Consider the following 17,799-nt stretch of genomic DNA (forward strand, 5'->3'; position numbering starts at 1 on the left):
GCAAAGATCTACAGCTGAGGTGGGAGAGTCTGTCCATAGGACAGCAATCAATCGTACACTGCACAAATCTGGTCTTTATGGAAGAGTGGCAAGAAGAAAGCCATTTCTCAAAGATATCCATAAAAAGTCTCGTTTAAGGTTTACCACAAGCCACCTGGGAGACACACCAAACATGTGGAAGAAGGTGATCTGGTCAGATGAAACCAAAATTGAACTTTTTGGCCACAATGCAAAACGATATGTTTGGCGTAAAGGCAACACAGCTCATCACCCTGAACACACCATCCCACTGTCAAACATGGTGGTGGCAGCATCATGGTTTGGGCCTGCTTTTCTTCAGCAGGGACAGGGAAGATGGTTAAAATTGACGGGAAGATGGATGCAGCCAAATACAGGAACATTCTGGAAGAAAACCTGTTGGTATCTGCACAAGAACTGAGACTGGGACGGAGATTTATCTTCCAACAGGACAATGATCCAAAACATAAAGCCAAATCTACAATGGAATGGTTCAAAAATAAATGTATCCAGGTGTTAGAATGGCCAAGTCAAAGTCCATACCTGAATCCAAACGAGAATCTGTGGAAATAGCTGAAGACTGCTGTTCACAAACACTCTCCATCCAACCTCACTGAGCTCGAGCTGTTTTGCAAGGAAGAATGGGCAAGAATGTCAGTCTCTCGATGTGCAAAACTGATAGAAACGTACCCCAAGCGACTTGCAGCTGTAATTGGAGCAAAATGTGGCGCTACAAAGTATTAACGCAAGGGGGCCGAATAATATTGCACGCCCCACTTTTCAGTTTTTTTATTTGTTAAAAAAGTTTAGCGGCATGGAAAATGAATGAATGAATGAATTATCCAATAAATTTTGTTCCACTTCGCGATTGTGTCCCACTTGTTGTTGATTCTTGACAAAAAATTAGAATTTTATATCTTTGTGTTTGAAGCCTGAAATGTGGCGAAAGGTTGCAAGGTTCAAGGGGGCCGAATACTTTTGCAAGGCACTGTATACTTGGATTCCATTGACGCCTTTGTAAGTCGATGCCATTGACGGTCATGGACGTCCAAATTTTTTCCCATTCATTTTCAATGGCAAAAAAAAACAATGTCCCCAAATCAACATGAAATGACCAGATATCAATAGAACGTGTCCCCCAAACAGCCCCGATTCCATTGACGGTTATGGAGAGTGCTTCCATTGACGGCCATGGACGTCCAAATTTCCCATTCATTTCTAATGGTATTTACTTTGTTTAATGTCATTGACGGGCATGTTTGTCCATTCTATTGATAGCCCTGGGCGGGGCAAAGATTTGTATCTCCACACGGCAAAGACCCATAGTAATTTCTCCAGAAATTGCAGTTTCTAGTTTTAAAAGATGCACTGTCTCTTTAAGGGACGGCGTCGCTGGAGCGCGCAGAAGTTGACTCTCCGACAGAAGTCAGCCAAAATTGGGAAAGGACACACTTTTGGCAGCCCTTGGTCAAAAGTGTAAAAGTGGCGACATAAACCAGATTAGAGGAGTAAGTGACATTTCTGCATGGCGAGGAAGCAAGAAGGAAAAATAGGGGCGTTGTGGTGAGGTACATGCATTAAACCGCCCACCTCCCCTCCTCCATATTTCCTCCTCCATCCCTCATGTTTTATGTATCACGCGATCACAAGTGATTGTAAGAGAAATTAATCAATAACAAAGCCGGCGGGACACGAGGACGACACATGCCGCCACTCTTTGCCACCTCTGCTTCATGCATCCATTTTGATTTAGGGGTGAGCGGAGGGTGGAGGGGGGGTGTTGGTGTTGTTCGCCCACGTCTAGGTGAGTTTTTTTTTTTTTTTTCCACACGCGGGAGGAGCTCCATATGGCGGGGATCAAAGGTGTCGCCGGGTGCACGGTTCTGCTTGGTCGCCAGCCACCGCCGTTAATTAGAAAACAAGATCAGAGGCAGTATTAAAATCCAATTAAGGCCGTATGAACAGATTGCCAAGTGATGTTCACTAATGCATTACTGAGCACCATGCAAATTTTAGTGGCAGCATTTGGCTTTATGTGATGTGTTTGTGTCATTAAGGCTGTGCGCGCGCTGGTGTGTTTGTGTGTGTGTGTGTGTGTGTTGCGTGACATTGCCTGATCTCTCGCTTGATACACACACACACAGTCATACGCGCTCACACACATATCTAATCTCATCCAAACAATCAGCCAAAAGCTCTGCAGGGTAACAACACGCGCAGTCAGATGGGCTGATACGCCGTCTTACAATTAAAGAATAATTGGGAATGCTGAATTATTGATCCGTCATAATTGAGTTCTCTCTGCGTTTGATTTGTTTGGAGAATGCGGCGGCTGCAACGGGAAAATCCGCTAGATTTGGATCAAGATCTGCTCCAATTTGCAACCTCCCCCTCAATCCTACAGCCCACTCAAAAAATATCAACTTTAAGTGGACCCAAATCTCATACACTCGTACTGTTAATCTGGATGATGCGCCGGATACATGCAATTACACGATAGCTCGATCGTATCGCATTATTCATCCGTCGAGGGAATGTGTCGTATCATTTGCTGTATCATAATCGGAGCTGTATCGTATCAAATTTGGATCGTAATATATTGCCAGAGGTGGGTGGAGTAGCCAAAGATTTAACTCAAGTAAGAGTAGCGTTACTTATAAGTAATATTACTCAAAAAAAGTAATCAGGGTTTCCCCTACATATAAGAGATTGTGGCGCACCGCCACACCAAAATAAAAGCCATCACGCCTTGCAAATGAGATGTTTTCTTGTTTTTTTTTCGAAGGCCGTTTCAAACTATCGGCAGCCAAGTGTGAAGGCAACCAGCGACAACCTATTAATTGTGTATTGTAATGTCCGTAACTAAGCGCAGCCCCCTTAAGAGACGATCGGACTGGGGAGTTATGACGCTGGGGGAAGCGAGTAGGAAGACTTGGAGAACGTGCGAGATAGCGAGCGATAGCGGTCGCATGTCGCGGCAGCCCGCTTTTAATTTATTGTTTTTCTTTATTATTGTTACCAAAATAAAATGGGTAAGCTAATACCGACTCCTGTCCTTCTTCCCCATATCTGGGGCTTTACAGTAGTTTGGATCAGACTTTTTGGCAAAAGTGAGCGGTGGTCGGCCTTTTTGGACAGAAGATTAAGTTTGAATGAATGCGCGGCCCAAAATAGAGCCTAGCGCCGCCGTGCTAACGTCAGCAACGAGGTGACACTTAACTCATTTGCTCCCAAAAATGTACAAATACGTTCTATTTTTAATTGTTTCAGTGTCCCAAAGACGTATTTATACGTCTTTTACGTTTTTTTTCACAAGAGACATCTTTAGGTTCTGATACAACTTAGCTCCAAAGCACAATGCTGAAAATCCATTTTAAAGCAATTAAACTGGCAGTAGCACATTTTGTAAGACCTGCAACCCGATTCAATGGAACGAACGACCGGGGCGCCGGCAGAAGACAACCGAATGGACGACCAGGACGCCAGGCGCGGGAAGTCCAAGCAGGATGACCGGGACCACCAGTGCAGCGGACGATGCCGTTGAGTCCGTGCTGCTCATCGAGCAGAGCCCGCACCGCCGTGCTCGGCCGCTCACGTCCCCCGCTACCCTCCAGTGTCCCACGACTCAACAAGAAACGCGTATGGCCAAACCAGTTCCCCCCCAGAAACACAACATGCCCCACACAAGTTCACCAGGCAAACTCCGTCACGAGGCAGTGGTCACCACAAAAGACTCAAAAAAAATCCTTTTTGATGAGACGGGCGGCGATTGTTGTGTATTTGTTACACTTATAAATATTAGAATGATCAGGCCAGTGTGGGTGAACACCGTGTAGCACACGTCTTTAATCTCACTACTTTGCACTGCGCCGCACACATCAAACATAAACATATATTCCCCGCATACCCAGACATGACATGTCAAACAAGGATGTGCTTCCCAGGGCGAACCAATCGATCTAGGATGACATAGATCAATCTATCAATATATTACAGTGATGAGGGAAAAGTTTGCCCCGGCTGTCACGGGCAAAACTGCGTCATCTCTCAGTTCAATAGTTTAGTTACGTGTAAATAAATTTTTACCTTGCTAACAAAAGCTCTGTCTTGTTGTTTATGTTATTTTGTAGAAGGAAAACAGAAAAGCAAAAGAGAAAAATAGCTGTGTTAAAGTCAAAGTTATGTTTGAAATGTATGCTTTTACAAAAAGCTCAATTTCTCTGTTTTTTCATCAGAAATTGGAAAATTGCTCAAACTAAGCTATTTTCTAATGCTGATTTCTAAAGAATGGAAAAAGATATGAACTATTTTTTTTTTCTTTCTGAAAGAAGAGAGTCTAATCTTTCTTTTGGTGGGTTCCATGTTTATATAGCAATGGAACAGAATTTTCTGTGAGCCTTGCAAAATCAGTCAAAATCCAGTAAAACGGCCGGGTGCGAAGGGGGTTGCACCGGTGAAAATGGCTGGGAGTGAATGAGTTCATGACATCTGTCATTAGCATTCAGTAATGCCCTTGATAGTGTCATGTAGGGGTGTAACGGTACACAAAAATCTCGGTTCGGTACGTACCTCGGTTTTGAGGTCACGGTTCGGTTCATTTTCGGTACAGTAAGAAAACTAAATGCAAAATATAATTGTGCTAGTTGTTTATTACACACCTTTGTGCTTTCAACAAGAGGAACATTATCCTATACAAAGCTAGAATTCTTCTCAAAAAGTAGCGGGTATTTAAAGATATTCCAGCAGCAATTTGCCTTTCAGACCCCGCGTATTGGTCAGTTTTTTTTCTGAAAGAAAGAAGAAAAAGAAGTCCTGTGCTAAAGAGAAAAGCAATCCCAATGACAAAGATTTTAACATGTATTTTACAAATGAAATGCCTCAATGAATACTTTTTTTCCCTTATGAATGGTTTTCAAAAGCTTTATTGGTGGATTTTCTCAAGTTAAAGCGCCACAAAGAAATTAATTTAATTGTCTAAGCAGGATCTGTGTATTACTCTTATTATTTAATTACAGGTGCTTTAGCTCATTTCAATTTATTTTATTTAAATGGGCTATTATTTGTTTTATTATGTGTTTATAATTTACAAATGTGATGTAGTATTAATTTATATTGGATATTTTATGTTGTATAACTTTAGTGCCTATGTGAATATTAGTTCCTACTTGTTTTGTTGTGGTAGGGGGGTTTTGTATTGAACAGGGGGCGGTGTCGGTTATTATTATAGCAGAGAAGACCGCAGTAAATCAACAAAGACAAGTCAACTGTGCCCCGATCTACCACTCAAGAGATCTGATGGACTCAAAAAGTGGGTTCCGATTGCATATTAGTTTGAAAATCGACCGGATCCAACGTATTATTACACGAGGGACTTCCGGTTTGCCTGATCCTAGTTACCGGTAGTAGTATTGACTAGAGCTGGGAAGCTTTGGGCACCTAACGATTCGATTACGATTCAGAGACTCCGATTCGATTATAAAACGATTATTGATGCACCCCCCCCCCCCTTTTTTTTCTCTTTTTTTTTTTTTTTAATGTTTTGTACATTAGTTCCAAAATTGTTCAAAAATACTCTCAGGCTAAACCACACTACTATTTCAGTATCAAGTTAACATATAGCAGTAAACAAATATACAAAAATAACATTAAATAAAAAACTCCAGTCCCCATTCTGTATCAGCAGCTTTAAACTACATTCAATTAATTTAATGTTGTGAATCAACCGTTAAATTTGTAAAATTTCCCTTTTGTCTACTTTCGACATGTGAAAGTTTTAAAACTATTTTAAAGATAGATTCAAGTCAATATTTTACCGATTTAGGAGTATTTTAGATAAAAAGTTAATTAGGTTTGCTTGGAAGGTTCGCTACAACAGCCTTGCAGGTGTACTGCTTTAAGATGGCGGCCGTTTATAACGTCTGCATCTAGCTTTTTGTAGATGTGCTGCTAACACTACCAAATCTATATTGCATCTAGTCCTATATAAATGATATCCACCGTAACATTATATGGATGTACAGCTTTTCGGCAGCAGTCAGGTATGTTGTTGTGTTTTTTTATCTCGTTGCATGAGTTGAGCTAGAGCCGTGAGTTGAACATTGGCATTACCCGAGGGGCCGGGTAATGGGAAGCATGATGTTTAGCTACTCTCGCTCCGTTCCGTCCCGAAGACGGCGCGGCGCGCTGAGTGTTGTGTACTTCCGCTTTACTTCGCATATTTCAATAATCGGAATTTGGATGTTTGTGAATCGTTCTCGTATCTTCCACGGCCGAATCGCGAATAATCTAAGAATCGGAAATTTTGCACACCTCGAGTATTGACGCAGGAGGGTCGCGTCATGCGTCAAATAATACTCTGCCGTTCTTTTCGAGTGCGTCGTGTTGAGCCGCTTCTGGGACGCGTCTAACACTCGGCCGCACTGCGACTGGTGTGCATTGGCTGATTGACTTTAATGCCCGCGTTTCACTGCGTTCTCGCGGTGGCCACGTTGTCGCGCCGTTGACGTTTCTGGGTTATACTGTCGTACCGTGTTGGTCCTCATTATAGTAGAGAAGACGGAGTAAATATAATCTACACAAAGAAACTAACCCGATCGACTCACAGCCTCGAAAAGTAAGGGTTACATTATGTCAGAAACTCGTTCGGTATGCCTCCGTTCCGAACCGAGCACCACGTACCGAAAGAGTTCAGTACAAATACATGTACCGTTACACCCTTAGTGTCATGTCATAATTATGACGGTGTTATGACAGTCTTATGATGCCGCTGTCAAATCAAGTGTTATTTATTTACCCAAATAAATCAACAAATAAGCCACAGCGAACTATAGACCCTACTCACATGACGTCACAACCACGCCTCCGCGCCATATTGTCCGTCTACTCATCGTGTTGATGCATTACCGCTACGTAAATTCCTCCTATTATGGCGTGTTTTTCTGCTCGTTAACATTAATAATCAAAATGGTGAAGGCGTGTGAGGCGGTCGGTTGCAATAACAGAGAAGATAGACGAAGAGACTTGAAGTTCTACCGTATTCCGAGAGACCCGGAGAGGAGAGCGAGATGGACTGCAGCAATTCGACGAGAAAACTGGGCTCCAAACGATTCCCACGGATTATGTAGTAGTCATTTTATATCTGGTAAGATGCATTTAATATATATTTAGAGGGTTTTGGGCTGACAACCATAATTAAGATCATTGCGAGGCTAATCGCCGACAACATACAGTTTCAAATTCAAGATGCTTATTTCTTCCACCATCATTACATTTTGAATAATATTTAGCTGGTACCAAGTGAAAGAAGCTGGCCTCGTCTACGGATCATCAGTTAAACAGGTGTGTCCAAACCTTTTGCAAAGGGGGCCAGATTTGGTGTGGTAAAAATGCGGGGGGCTACCTTGGCTGATTTACATAGAACAATATATTTAAACAAATTTTAGTAAACAAATTTTAGCAAGCCCTTCTGTGTGTCACATTTGCTTTATTATTTTTTTTTAATTCATAATTTCAACAGTCTCTTCTTTGTGGCTTTCTCTTTCGACACTCGGACTCTTGCGAAATACTGCTGCTGTGAAAAAAATAAACTAGCTTCAAGTTGCTATAATTTCTCGCTGCGTACCTACCCTGTAATGTTGTCGTACATGTCAGCATGTCTTGTTTAGTAATATTGCGTCACATCAAACTCTTTGTAAACAGCGACTGTCTCTTTGCAAATGAGGCAGACACAGTTGTTGCGTGTCTTATTGAAGAAATAGTCCAATATCCACCTATCCTTGAAGCGTCGGCCATCGCAGTCAACTTTTTTTTTTTTTATTGATTGTCGCCATTTTAGAAAATTGGAAGTAAAGGGTCACACGGGGTAATGTTGCTTAGAGTGCTGCTCTTAAAGTTTTTCAAACTTTCGTGAGAATAGGCTGATTTTGTGTGGACAAGATAGTTGTAGATATCAGGGTAGCAGATGTCAGGCAGAGAGGGCGAAGACAGCGGGTCGGACAATATCGATTTAGGCATCAAATATGGATCTGGCGAATGGGTAGAATGAAGCTTTTCCACATAACGCCTTTTATGCAACGCATCCAATGAGTTTACAGCATCTGAAAGCACCGGGGCTTCCATGAATTGCTCTATAAACTGAACGACTAATTGAAACCATTGCGAATAAGGCTAAACAGAGGCGGACAATATGGCGGCCGGATACAGCGACACGTCATTCTGTGACGTTGGTGAGTAGGGTCTATAAGGGAGGGAATAAAGTCGCGGCTTATAGTCCAAAAATTACGGTAACCATTTGCATTTTGTTGCATTCTTTTCTTGTTGTAGTAGATGAATTAAAAGGTCTGAATAAGTTTCGCCCGCGCAACAAACCAAAATGAAGTCCGTGTCTGCTGTTTTTTTTTTTTTTTTTGCTACGATGACAAAAGCACATGAACAGGACGTACTCATAATTACCAGTTAACATGTGGTAAACATCATCTTTCCCAGAACAGGTGAAGGCAGCATTAATCCGAATAAATGCGTCTATGTAAACTTAGCCACTGTATGGTTTAGCATCGTATCTCATCCGAATAGTTAGCGTTCTTCGTCGTTTCAAACCAGTGCCAGTGACGGACATGCGAGTTCCTAACGTCAACATACATAAAAGTGGCTATTGATGATCTATCATTGAGCACCGCAGACAGATATTGAGCAAGTGAGGGCATGTGCAGCACAGAGTGACAAGTGGATGCAGCTGGTGGCCCGTGGCCCCGAGCAGCCACATTAGGGCTGACGAGGGCTGCTAATGTGCGTCTGAATGGAGCCCCTTTTGAGACGCAAAATAGAATTCTGATTAGAAAGGCAGGAAATACACATGTGGAGTGCCGGAAATTGTTACAATGTCGAGCCGTGGCACATTTGGCAGCGTCTCAAGCTGCGTGGGGAGCAATGAGATCTTAATGAAGGCATGTGCCGCCGACACCGCGCGCACATTTGCATGTCTTTTATGGCTCTTCACTCGCTTTCAGCCACAAGAAGAAGAAGACGTCGGCGAAGACGAGTCCTCGCGTTCCGTTCCTCACTTCCACAGGAAGCTTGAACTTTTATCTTTTCATCAGGCACGCAAAGGACACACCATTAGGTACACCTGCACAATTAAAGGACTGCCAATAGAGACGCTTATTCCTGTGAACAAAGAAATAAAAAGAACATTAGTGGAAGATTGTCATTTGTTTCAGATCATTGAGTGGACTGTTTTATTCAAATTTCTTGAAGTTGTTAGTGGAGCAGCACGATTGCTTCACTCGGTGCTGCCAAATCAATAAAATATACCAATGTGTTGGGTAAAAGTGGGTTTTTCCCTTGTTTTTCCTTGAAAACAAAGGGTTTCGTGAGGACGTTTATGTTTTAATATAAAAATTAGCAATCTGAATATTTTGACAGCTTCTGACCCACTTTAATGGTACTCTATCATATTTTAATGTGCATGTAAGGAACGTGATAAACCGTTTTTTTAGCTCAATGGCTACCATTGTCGGGGCTAGACGTCCAATCCATTTTGACTACGTGTTTAAATCCTACGAGTTTAGATCCCGGTTAAAATGGATCGGACGTCTAGCGCCATCAATGGTAGTGAAAGATGAGCAATCACAAACAGTCCCTCCAGTTTAAATGAAATTTATGTCTGTTTTTGTCAATTGCAGGCAGTGGGTAAAATGCAATTTTAATAGTATTTTGAATGAAAATTTATTAAATGGTTTTAATTTTTTGCCATATAAAAACAATTACTAAGTTTTGCTAAACGTACAATAGCTTTACTAGATTATTGATGAATTAAAATAATTTAAACATTTAAAACAACTAGTGCTGTCAAATTTACCGCGTTGACGGGCCGTAATTAATTTTTTAAATTAATCACGTTAAAATATTTGACGCATTTAACGCATGTGCAGAATGACCCACTCATGCATTGCGTCAAACAGATTACAATGACGTGGTTTTGCACATTGAGAGCTAAAAGGCAAAGGCGAGTGGACAGAAGCGTTCATTGGACTGCGCCGTTTATTGGCAACTCCTTCACAACAAACATAAGTATCATCTAGTGAAAGCCAGTGTTGGGCACGTTACTTTAAAAAAGTAATTAGTTACATTACTCACTACTTCCAAAAAGTAACTGAGTTAGTAACTGAATTACTCTATAGTAAAAGTAACTAGCTACCAGGGAAAGTAACTATTTCCGTTACTTTAAAAAGAACTTGTATGTCAAAGAATTTGAAATTTTCTGAGCAGTATTCGAGTCAGTGGAATAGAGAAGAACAGACAGGTAGTTCACTTGTTAGGTGCTTCAGCAGATTTGAATTGCTTACCACAGATGTCGACAAAAGCTTTGCCCCGGGACATAAATTACACACTACATGCAGGTACTTTCCTTTAATTTTGACAAACTTGAAATAGTGTCTATATCTCCACTTCTTAAAGGACAATTTTTCTTTTGAATGCTCTGCCATCCCAACCCTGTGCATCTGTTTTGCGTGTGTGTGTGTTTGCCGCACGCGCTGTTCCGGTTTGCTTGTGAAATCACCGGCTCTGATTGGCTTACCACGACACATGACTCTAACCCTCAGCCAAGCACAATCACTTCCATCGCATCTCTCGAGGAGCTGCATTCAGGTAGGCTCGTTTCCCGACAATTCACGTCACCTTCAAAGCGTCTGCCGTCCTCAAGATGGAAGCAGAATTATTGCTGGCTGACAGTGGGAGATGGGAACGAGGCTAGCATCAGGTGTAGTGAACACAGAAACGTTAACAAACTTTGGAAAGCATTGTCTAATTGAATGAGCAGGGACAAACAGCTTGGAGTCAGAAGTACGTGCGCTATTCTCGAACCTGAACGCACCCCAAGTCTTGGATGACAAATCAACAGAGCAGAGAGTCGACTCGACACGGCTGGTGGTTTCTTCAATTTATTCAGCGTAAGTAACGCGCCGCTTTTAGTTAGATTACCCCGTTACTGAAAAAATAACGCCGTTACGTAACGGCGTTACTTATAACTGCGTTACTCCCAACACTGGTGAAAGCACAACAAAAATAATATTCCTATCTCTCCAAAAAATAATGTTCACAAAAAGAAAAGCGGTTCAAACTGTATTAATGAGGCCCTATTCTCACACAGTTTTCCCAATCAAAATAGCTATGCAAAATACGCATAAAACATACTCAGACTTTGGTCAAACTCTATTCAAACATTTCGTTTAGCTCAACTAATACACTGGATGGCAATATTTAGTCACAATATACAAATTATCAGAGGTCTCGTACGTTGTGAAGCCAGCACTCAAATGAACGTCTAAAATAAAAAACAGGGAGCTACGGCGTCAGTCAAGGGACAAAAAACACTCATTGGCTTGATTTCTAAGTACTGTAATTTAAAACTCGCCATTGACACTTTGTGGTGTATTTCAATCACTACCTTACGTAGTTAAAGACACTGTGGAAGAACGGCAGATTTATTCATCGTAATTAATCTCAATCGCAATTCAAACCATCTATAAAATATGCCATATTTTTCTGTAAATTATTGTTGGAATGGAAAGATAAGACACAAGACGATATATACTTTCAACATAAGGTACATAAGTACTGTATTAGTTTATTATAACAGTAAATCAGCAATAACATTATTAACATTCTCTTAAAGCGATCCATGGATAGAAAGACTTGTAGCTCTTAAAAGATAAATGTTAGTACAAGTTATAGAAATTTTATATTAAAACCTCTCTTAATGTTTTCGTTTTATTAAAATTTGTAAAATTTTCAATCAAAAAATAAACTAATAGCTCGCCATTGTTGATGTCAATAATTACACCATGCTCACTCATAGCGCTGAAAGTCATAAAATCAGTTGGACCCAAACGCCAGCAGAGAGCGCCAAACACCAAAAAACAAGCAACAAGCGGACATTACACTCTGCTGTCATTTTAATCTGTTTGAGCGGGGCATGTGCGTTAATTGCGTCAAATATTTTAACGTGATTAATTTAAAAAATTAATTACCGCGATAATTTTGACAGCCCTACAAAAGATATTAACCTGTTACACTTTATATGACAGCTGCATCATAAGACTGACACGAATGCGTATGACATGTCATTTAGTGTCATCGGGCAAATTATCTTAGTTTGGAATGGTGGTTTTATACTTGTACAGCACCTTTCAAGGCCCTCAAAGCACATCCATCTACTGGCAACGCAGCACCAGGAGCAATGTGGGGTTTGGTATCTTGCTCAAGGATACGATTTCATCAGGGCAGTGAATTGAACCCACAACCTCTGGGTTGGGGGGACAACTATCCTACCACTGAGCCACACCTAACGGCAGGATGATTGTAAAAGATTCGAACTTGAAATAAATGGAGTCAGTGACAAAATTTGCCTTGGCATTCAATGACACACACGTCATTAGCATTCATTAATGCCCATGATGACGGATAATGACGGACTTATGACAGTCTTATGACGTCGCTGTCAAATAAAGTGTTGCCTATTAACCCAAATAAATCAACAAATAAGACGCACTGAGCTATAAGTCTCAGGATTCAAGATGAGGGGAAAAAGTAGCAGCTTATAGTCCGCAAAGTACGGTATATAAGGAGTGTTTACAAAATCGATTGAGATATATCGCGATATTACGTCACACAATTCTCGTATCGATCCAAAATCCGCCTGTATCGATCCTTACATTTGTGTTTTTGTTGGAAATAAACAATTCGGTGTTTGCACTTATACTCCCGTCCAGTAGTTGACAGCACGCAGCAGCATTGCCTTGCAGTTTGCAGAAGTAACATCAACACTCGACTAATCCGAGTCGAGATTTGTGTACGTCGCCCTGTTGTGGTTGCTCAGATTGGTCCTTTCATAAGTGAAATTTGAACTCATTTTGGCTGCAAAAACGGAGGCATTGCGTATTTAGAATTTGGACTAAAGCAGGTTTGCACTAAAAAAAGAGAATTTTAAAATAGAAGCCTTATGTTATTCAAACATAAAACAAAAACATTTTTACTTGAGTGCTGGATGAGGTTTCAGGAATACATTGGTATAAATGTACTTTTATGTCCATTTTGCCTAGTTTTTTCCAAAGTGATATAGAAATATCGCAAATACCGTCTTCAAGTGTAGTATTGGGATTAATCGGGATCGAATCGAATTACGACCTGTAAATGGTGGTATGAATCTTATCACCAAATATGAGGCAATACACATTCCTAACATATATGTAATAATTATTGAACACATTTAATGGTAGACAAAATATTTACTTTCTATGTCGCTAATAATACTGTGCTTGATGTATTTTTTTGGTTTGTTTTTATATTTTATGTGTTTTTAAATATATATATACATTTAATTCAGTGTCAGAACAGTTTTTTTTTTCATGTTTACTCTCACTCAAAAATGAATAAAAGACAAAAATAAACACAATCTTCTCCCACACAGGGGGGAAACATATCCAGGTGAAATTCATTGACAAGTAACGAGTGTAAGGTTGCTATCTCGTTAGGACTGAAAGAGGGGCAGATGTGGCCATTCAGCCGCTTCCTCCCGATTGGTCAGAACTGTCACTAGCATCATTTAAAAGTACATCCCTAGACCTGACCAAGTTACGGCTTGCTCCTTTGCTGTCATCATGGCTGGTTGGGTGTCTTTTGGGTAAGTTTTTGTGTGGCGAACACCAGTAGAAGTCCTTCTTTTGGTAATTTTTGCTGTTTGTTTGCGCTATTAGGGCTTTGCTCCTTGTTTTGATGGCTGGTGCTACACTCTGCCACCCGTTGAGTAAGCAAGGTAAGCTGTAATTGTTAGTCGATGAATTGAAGTGATAATAATGTTCATTATCCATTGTTGTCAATGGTGTAGCATTAGACATTGCTAACTGCTAAGAGGCTATCTCTTGTACGAAAATGTGGCTCCTCTTGTTTTCCTTTTTAACAAGTAGTGTTTTAGTTTGTGAGGCATAAGAATGTGTAGCACTTTTTTCAAAATTTGAACATGTGCAAATCAACACTAAGCTAACACAATAGTGGCAAAGCACTAGCTAAAATAAAGCTTCTCGGTTAAGTATGATTCTGATATTTGTAAGCGTTTTAAACTTGGTTGGAATTCAGTTTGTACGCAAAACTGCCTTTAACGTGTTGATTTCATTTTGTTTAGCTGTTGGGCCTAGGTCAATTTCAAGCAGTATTTACAGACCTCGTACTCTATTGGACCAAATGCCAAAGCAAGAACACTTGACTCAACAGAAATTTCCTGTGGCAAAGCCTCCACTTGCAGATGTTGACTCTAGTCAATCTGATTTTGTTAAACCATGGGTTCCTGGTTTGTAACCTAAATAATCTTTAACTATTTTGTGGGCTTTTTCCTGTTCGTATTTTTAGTTTACATTTTTGCTTCCAGGTAATGTAAAACCAGTTGAGCCTCCTGCAGTTTCAGCCGATGAAGATGTTCCCAACCCAGTGGACCCTGATGAGGAACCTGAGTCGTCAGGCAGTGTTGCAGTCAACACACCTGCAGTGTCTAGTGTTCTCCCCCAACCCGGTCCGTATTTCCCACCAACCGGGCCCTATTTCCCACCACCTCCCCCTCCAGAACCAGAATTCCAGCCTGGTGACTTGTTCCGATTGGAGAAAACATTTGACCATGGCGACTATGAGTCGGAGTACGAAACCCATGGCTCCCCTCAGGAACCTCGTCCCTGGCCGGCGCCAGGTCCGCTGCCAGGTCCGCTGCCAGGTCCGCTGCCAGGTCCGCTGCCAGGTCCGCTGCCAGGTCCGCTGCCAGGTCCGCTGCCAGGTCCGCTGCCAGGTCCGCTGCCAGGTCCGCTGCCAGGTCCGCTGCCAGGTCCGCTGCCAGGTCCGCTGCCAGGTCCGCTGCCAGGTCCTTATGACTCTAGACTAGCAAGAGTATCACCGATTGTAGATCCTTTCTGGCCAACCTACGGCAGGCGTTTTGTGCCTTATCCCTTTGATTACTATTTCTTGACTGGCCAGTATCCTCCAGGAACCGCAACGCACTACACTGTCAGCTTTGAGCGCGGTAGGAACTACAACCAGGATAATCACTATGAAAAGCACGAAGAGGAGCAAGAGCCTGACTGGCAGTGGGTGTTCCCACATCAACATCCTCAACAAGGCCAGTTCTCGGACGAGGTCAAACATCAAGACCACAGTCAAGTAAAGCACCCGCATCAACAGACAAAGCATCATGAACAAGGCCATTTCTCCGATGAGGTCCAACATCAAGACCACAGTCAAGTAAAGCACCTGCATCAACAGACAAAGCATCATGAACAAGGCCATTTCTCCGATGAGGTCCAACATCAAGACTACAGTCAGCACCAAGTGCCTGGTCAAGTAAAGCACCCGTCTAAGCATCCTGAACAAGGCCATTTCTCCGATGGTCAACATCAAGACTACAGTCAATACCACCTTCCTGGTCAAGTAAAGCACCCGTCTAAGCATCCTGAACAAGGCCATTTCTCAGATGATGATCAACATAAAGACTACAGTCAATACCACCTGCCTGGTCAAGTAAAGCACCCGCATAAACACCCAACATATCCTGATAATGGCCAACATCTATACTACGGTCAAAACAATTTTCTTGGTCAAGTAAAGCACACGCATAAACACCCAACGCATCCTGGACAAGGCCATTTCTCCGATGAGGTCCAACATCAAGACTACAGTCCGTACCACCTGCCTAGTCACGTAAAGCATCCGCATCAACAGAAGGTAAGTGTTACAACAGTTCTTGAGTCATTTCCCAATCTAAACATGACTGTTTTTGTTGCAGGGGGTACACTGAAAGCCTCTGCAGGGTCTTTGAATTTGAATAAATGGAGAAACCTAAATGTTGTCTTTTGACTTTATTTTGAAATTTCTCTTGTAAAACTTATTCTTAATCCTAATCTTTGCTTTGACTTGCCTGGCCCGGCCAGACTGTTCTCCCTGTATTTCTCAAACACTGTGAGAATGGTCTGGGACCCAGCCCATTAACGGCCTCTCGAGCAAGAACAAAATCAACCGTCCAATCATTCGTTTATTTGCGTGATGTGTTCTCGAGTAACGTCAATCTTCCGCGTCGGAAGTAGTCTCCACAACAGATGGCGAACAGGAGAGCCAAGAATGTTCCAATCCACGGTAAAATCAGTTTTAATTACCAAAAACACATCGACAAGTGTCTCGCGCTAGCCATGTTGAATAAACTCCACTCTCCTCGTATGTTTAATTCCGCGCGCAAGTCCCTCGCCGCTTAACCAACGTCACGTCCGCCCGTCACTGATTGGTCCACTCTGCTGTCTGTTTGCTGTGGCTTGCTCCGCCATGGAAATTTATCCGCTGAATGGTGGCCAGACCCAATAGCTGGAACAGCGTTGTCTGGTGTACCAGGCTATGCTTTGACGCTCATGACTTGCCAATTTCCCTGCAAACTATCAACATTTAATGGTAGTCATGGACCATGCATCTGACCTGCTAATGTAAATCCTATACATTGGTGGCTTGGTAAAAGATTTTAAGCCAAATTTCTAGTGTGTATTTATAAAACGTCGAACTAGATGGCATTTCTAAACTCATTGGCTGTCATTGAAAGAATTTATAGGAATTTAAATGAATTGGACATGTACTGTTGTCAATGGCAGTATTACATTTTAAAACTTAAACCCCTTAAATGTAAACTTATTTGCTATAAAACTTGGCCAATTTAGAGCCTAATGAAATTAACTGCAACATGGCACCTGACTAAAATTTGACACAAACTAAGTCGTGAGTTTCCTATTCCAAAACTCTTTACTACACCCCCCCGCCCCCAACATGAATTGGTTAGCAACTCCTTCCTCTACTTGACTCTACTGATCCTACCCTTAATCTATTTGAACCCTTGCTTTGAAAGCCCACCACTGAATTGGGGGGAAAAACTAACCTAGCCCGTACTTTTAAAGCCAAACTTGGCTTCTTTCAAATTCATCTATTTTGAAACCCAAAGGCTGCGTTCAGACTGCAGGCGTATCTGAGTCCAATCACATTTCTTATATCTGATTTTTAGCAAGTGCCTAAATCTGTGCCTGTTCAGACTGGGCCATATTGACACATCTGAAAGGTTGCTGTGGCAACAAAGGTGTCATCCAGATTAGTGACATGTCCAGTCAAATCCCATTTGAGCTGTTGAGACTGAAGCATCTTGTCCAAATCTGATATGAAACTACTTGCTGTATGACCTCTGTGAAGTTGGCCCCAAATCAAATGCAAATTTACAGAAAAATTGTCATTCGTTTGTGGTATCGTTCAGCTTAATTCTTTTATAGGTCAACCAGCCCCAGCATTTTTGATTAAAAGGCTAGGAAAGGGGTCAGTCTGTTTTTGCTGGCGAATTTTTTTTTTTTTTTGAGGTATCGTGATGTCAATCGCAGCACCTCCGTCGCAGCTGAAGTTTACCAACTCAGGTGTCCCAACTGGTGCAAACATGGCACAAAGAAAATTGGCACCCCTTCGGGTCCATTCGGGTGGCTTGAGATACTCGAGTGACTCGCGCGCCCCCCCCCATTTACTGCAAAATGGACCTGAAGGGTTTCCATACGTTTGTGCTATGTTTATGCTAGTTGTTGTGACACTCCTGTTATTGAGAGTTGGTACGCTTCATTAGCCGTGACAGAGGTTCTGCGATTGACGTCATCACTCGAAATTAAAATCTCAATAGTGGTCCCTTGTTTTTCGCAGTTAATAGGGACCAGAACCCGCCGTGATAAGTGGAAAACC

The 17,799-nt window shown here is 41.8% G+C and overlaps 1 protein-coding gene across 2 annotated transcripts; it reads left to right on the forward strand.

Moving 5' to 3' along the window:
- The first annotated feature begins 13,597 nt into the window (after window positions 1-13,597).
- Window positions 13,598-15,896, forward strand: LOC130907816 (uncharacterized). Of its 2 annotated transcripts, XM_057823286.1 has the most exons (6): window positions 13,598-13,699; window positions 13,773-13,831; window positions 14,198-14,362; window positions 14,441-14,752; window positions 14,825-15,777; window positions 15,839-15,896. In XM_057823286.1, exons 1-6 carry the CDS (start codon window positions 13,677-13,679, stop codon window positions 15,848-15,850), a joined length of 1,524 nt encoding a protein of 507 aa, XP_057679269.1. In that variant the 5' UTR covers window positions 13,598-13,676; the 3' UTR covers window positions 15,851-15,896. The 2 variants fall into 2 exon arrangements, with proteins under 2 accessions (XP_057679269.1, XP_057679268.1); XM_057823285.1 differs by having other exon boundaries at window positions 14,441-15,777.
- The last annotated feature ends 1,903 nt before the right edge of the window (window positions 15,897-17,799 follow it).

This window comes from Corythoichthys intestinalis, chromosome 19 (assembly GCF_030265065.1).
Source record: "Corythoichthys intestinalis isolate RoL2023-P3 chromosome 19, ASM3026506v1, whole genome shotgun sequence".
NCBI classification, from domain to species: domain Eukaryota; kingdom Metazoa; phylum Chordata; class Actinopteri; order Syngnathiformes; family Syngnathidae; genus Corythoichthys; species Corythoichthys intestinalis.

What these genes read in the sequence shown, in the direction of transcription:
- LOC130907816 (XM_057823285.1), top strand. Translation starts at nt 13,677, where the DNA reads ATGGCTGGTTGGGTGTCTTTTGG. An exon ending in GCTGGTTGGGTGTCTTTTGG is followed by an intron (nt 13,700 to 13,772) that starts GTAAGTTTTTGT and finishes TTGCGCTATTAG; the next exon opens with GGCTTTGCTCCTTGTTTTGA. An exon ending in TGTTAAACCATGGGTTCCTG is followed by an intron (nt 14,363 to 14,440) that starts GTTTGTAACCTA and finishes TTTTGCTTCCAG; the next exon opens with GTAATGTAAAACCAGTTGAG.